Genomic DNA, 4,376 nt, shown 5'->3' on the forward strand with positions numbered 1-4,376 from the left:
CAACCTTAGTTACTTTGTTTCCCTTAAATAAACTTATGTCTGGGGCCAATTTTAAGGTCTATCATCCAAACTGAAAGCTTACAGGCAGGGGCAGAATTAGCAAATTTGGGGCCCTAGGCAAAGACAGGCATGGGGCCCTCTGAATTGAGAAAACAACACATAAAACAGACCTCATTATACAGATACAGACATTTTTATAGAATAGACATACATTATTTGTTCTACGTTTTGTCCCCTTTCTTTTTGTTTTCCTCTCAATGTTTTGTACTCTGATGCTGACTTTTCATGCGACAGCAAAAGTAAATAACACAGTCCGTCTTTTCACTGTAGACAATCCATGATCTGCTTCTCTGTTCTCCATTTTTCATTTGGATGAAATAATAGCTGCATGAATCATGACCGCAGACAAGATAGAGGAGAGCAGGAGGCGGGGTTACCAATCTACTTGCTCTGGAGAGCAGAGTTCACTGCTTTTAGATGTTCTCTCCCAACTCTGCAGTAGCAGAAAAAGTCACTAGATTTGGCACTTTTTTTTTTTAAATAAAAATGCTAGAAGAGTCAGAAAAGTCGCTAAATATAACGACAAAAGCTCTACGTTGGCAACTGGTCGTTTGTTTTCAAATGGTTTGCTGCTGTTTGTTTGGACCTTTCAGAACATGTGCAGCAAATGTATTATAAGTCTTCTGATTAGTGGCAGTTGGTCAATAGAGGGCGCCAGAGTGCCACTCCACCCACCCAATGACCCTGATAAGGACATAATACATATTTCTTTAAATAATTGAATTTTAAATTAAAATTTAAAATATTTCGAAGTATGTTAATATATATTTCTTAGATGTGCAAAATAAATCTTTAATGACTAGTAAAGCGTCATTCCATTTTTGGTCGCATTGGTGACATATTTCTACCCTAGGGCGCAAAAATCTTAGCCCATTGACTCTCGTTAAAAGTTGTATGGCGCAGTAGCTCCTCCGCAATACAAAGGTGTAGGAGAGCTTGGAGCGCAGGAGAACTGTGCCCTGAGGTGACAGGAAGTGTACTTGCTCTCCACCTCCCGCCACAGCGCAGATGTTAGGTGGGTGATTGACAGGCTGACTCGCATTGGAGAGAAAGAGAGAGAGAGAAATGGTGCAAGAAACGTCCTTTTCCAGGACCTGGTTTAGCAAGAAGGCTTGGCTAACTGCATGCAGCGAGGCTAAAGCTTTATTCTGCTGCCTCCTTTTTTTAAACGTCTGACACAGCATGGATAAAGACAGGTAGGACTGATTTAAAACACTTTTTAGAAAAGGCAAAGAAGAATAAACAATCTGGAATTCACATAGAAAATAATGTAATATAGTCTACTTTTTCTAGAAGTTTGTTAATTTGCAAATATATATAGTTTTTATACATTAAAAAAATATAAACCTGACTAAGAGCTTCTCCATTATTAGACTGGTATATTATTTTTTTAGGTTTGTGACACAATATTGGATCATGCAAAACACAATATTTGCCTTTACAAAGCCTCAGAAGGGCAAGATTTATGGACAAAAAGTAAACCTGTACATTTTTATAAAGTGTTTTTATGATGTTTTTATTGTGGGCATCATATGTATATTCTAGTGTGATAACTTAGTATACATTTGATTGGTTTTTGGTATACACCCATTTTGAATTTATAGCCCCCCTGGAAAAAAACTCCACCACTGGTTCTGATGGCATTTTAGCAAAAGCACAAATAAAGAATAGTTGTATTAACCATACATGTAAACAGAGACTAATGGGGCCCCCAGGAACTTGGGGCCCTAGGCAACTGCCTAGTATTGCCTTAAGGTAAATCCCCCCCTGCTTACAGGAGAGTATGAGATCAAAATAAAAGTTTGATGGACTCTCCACTAGCTTAAAAGTATAAACATGTTAGGGGCAGTAGCATGAAGAGCAGCAGGCCTTCAGTCATACCTCCCTCCTTATCCCCTGGTTCTGCTCTGTCTTCAGGAAGTTGAGCAGCACTTCTAGAAGCGAAGGATATTTGCGGTATGGCTCCACCACATAGCCTGTACTCGCTACCTTCTGGCCCAGTGTCCACAGCGCCACCTGGAGGAAAGTCATAAACAGACAGTGGATACTGCTGAATGTTGCCAATACAGAAGAGACGTCTGGCTCTGGTTTTATTTTATTTGTAAAAGCATATTCTTTATTACTAAATATTAAATTCAATAAATGTATTTCATTTACCGTAATGGTTCTCCTTACCTGACGCTTAGCCAATGACGATGAGTCCTGCAGCATGTCCATGATGATAGGGAAGAGCTCGTCCATCCACTTCCTCATCTCCAGACCGCTCACCTACTCAGTGACAGCCAATAAAAATCACATCAATAATATTCAGTCAAAAGAGTCCCTGAAACTAAGGAATCTGATCAGTTCTTCACTAAAAAAACAGAAACAGGGCAGCAAAGTCAGTCTACAGTCATATGATGAGCTACCATCATGATCATTACGAATCAAATCATTGCCTTCTCTTTTCTTTTCCCTACATTCCCTTTGTTCCTTCTTGCCGCTCTATTCCTCAACATTTGCACCTCTGCCTCTTCCTGAACTGGTTCAGCTGTGTAAACTCTGTACACCTAAGCATCTCCTGCACTCTGTCTGCACTGCGGGGCCTGGCGGCCCCTAACTGTCCTATCCAGACTCCTGTGTTGGAACGATTGAAACACCTAGACAGATAGGGATAAGATGGATGCAAATTTAATTTATACCACGTCTGTCTATATAAAAACAGCTATAAAACATTCAAATGATCATTTTCAGTCCACCTAAAACACGCTCAGTACAGATTTAATCCATCTTAAAATGAAGCGGCCTTACCTGAGCCAACTCTCCGATTGTTGCGAGGACGCTGATCACCACTCCAGGGTTAGGATCTGGATCTTTAAGCTTCAGTATGAGAGCCTGCAAGCCGAACATTAAAGCAGGTTCTGAATCAAAGCTTTCTTTTTATGCAGAAAGTGTGAACCTAATTGTTCCTAAGATATTTGGAAATAGTCTTCAGTCTTCACTTGTTTACAAGCAATTAAGTCTAGAGCATAAGACAAGTGTTACAGTTAGAAAGTAATATGAAAAAATTATTTTACTTTGAGAATGGGCTCCATATATGGTCGTATGAGGCGGGGTGCGTTGGAGACCAGGTGACCAAGCATACGAGCGCTCTGTTCTTTGTTCCTGCCGACGCCACTGTGTTCCAGCTCTGTTAGAATCTGAAAAACAAAAACATCCAAAGTTTTCATAAAGTATCAGTTTCTCTGAATAGAATTGTTGTTTTTTTTTTAGTTTTTGCAGTAATAGTGGCTCTTTTTTGGACCTTAGACTGAAGGAAAGGGGGTATGAGAGAAGGGGAGAGACATGCAGAAAAGGACCACAAGTCGGATTCGAACCCGGGTCGGCCAGGTCATGGACTAAGGCCTCCATGGGTCATGTGCGCTAACGACTGCACCATCAAAACACGCCCATATATGTTTTCTTTGACAAAAGTGTAAAATATAACTAGGGAAAAAAATGCTTCATATGCTATATTACAGCCTTTGCTCCCATCTAGTGGCAGCTGTATAAAACCGCAGCTAGATTAATGATAAAACAGCAGAATTATTATCAAGTCAGAAAAGTTTTTTTCTATAAATTTTAGTATTCGTTCCCTTTTTTATCATAGGAATAATCTCACATTGTGACCCACATATGAATGAATGCTAAACATACATGTCATTTCACAGTGACAATTCAAAGCCTTCACATATCTGGTTATTTTGTTGTCATAACAACTACCCTGATCTATTTATCTATTTTTCTTTAGACATAGCGTAAAAAAGGAGGCTGAAACATTAGAAATTGATGGTTTTAACGGTTAAAATTAAAGATTTTGCTGTTTTTCCAAAAATTCTTTCATCATATGCAGAAGTTCATTCAACTGTGAAGAATAGAAAAAAAAATTAATAAAAACAAAAGAATAAACATTTTGTTTTAACACTAAATTCAGAGTGATGAGGTGCATTAATTAATGTTCCTTATTGTTTAAATTAAGACTTGTGTACCATTTGTTATCACCCTGTTTATCGTGTAAGTGAAAGAGAAGGAAACACTGTTCTGAAAAATAGGCCCCGTTAAAATGGAAAGTGCATTTCAGGGTTTGGCTTAACTGGTGTCAAAATAATAAATATCGACTCTATGAAGACCTGTATCGGTGAATCTCTATTTTGTTTCAAGTGAGACCAGATTCTGAGCTTTTGTTTAGTCATTTGAGAGAGGAATGTAAAAAAATAATAAACAAAAAAAATATTACCGTATTTTCACGACCATAAGGCGCACCGTACTAAAAGGCGCACTCTGTTATGTGTCCCATT

The 4,376-nt window shown here is 38.5% G+C and overlaps 1 protein-coding gene across 1 annotated transcript in view; it reads right to left on the reverse strand.

The window, feature by feature from the left end:
- mtor (mechanistic target of rapamycin (serine/threonine kinase)) overlaps positions 1-4,376 on the reverse strand; it is a 122,879-nt gene that overhangs the window by 107,651 nt on the left and 10,852 nt on the right. Inside the window, exons 13-16 of the mRNA XM_015377824.1 lie at positions 3,117-3,239; positions 2,851-2,934; positions 2,236-2,328; positions 1,942-2,076 (exon numbers count right to left, since the gene is read on the reverse strand). Coding sequence (XP_015233310.1) covers positions 1,942-2,076; positions 2,236-2,328; positions 2,851-2,934; positions 3,117-3,239 — 435 coding nt within the window. The remainder of the gene's footprint in view (positions 1-1,941; positions 2,077-2,235; positions 2,329-2,850; positions 2,935-3,116; positions 3,240-4,376) is intronic.

Source organism: Cyprinodon variegatus, unplaced genomic scaffold (genome assembly GCF_000732505.1).
Source record: "Cyprinodon variegatus isolate N-32 unplaced genomic scaffold, C_variegatus-1.0 Scaffold159, whole genome shotgun sequence".
In the NCBI taxonomy this organism is placed as follows: Eukaryota; Metazoa; Chordata; class Actinopteri; order Cyprinodontiformes; family Cyprinodontidae; genus Cyprinodon; species Cyprinodon variegatus.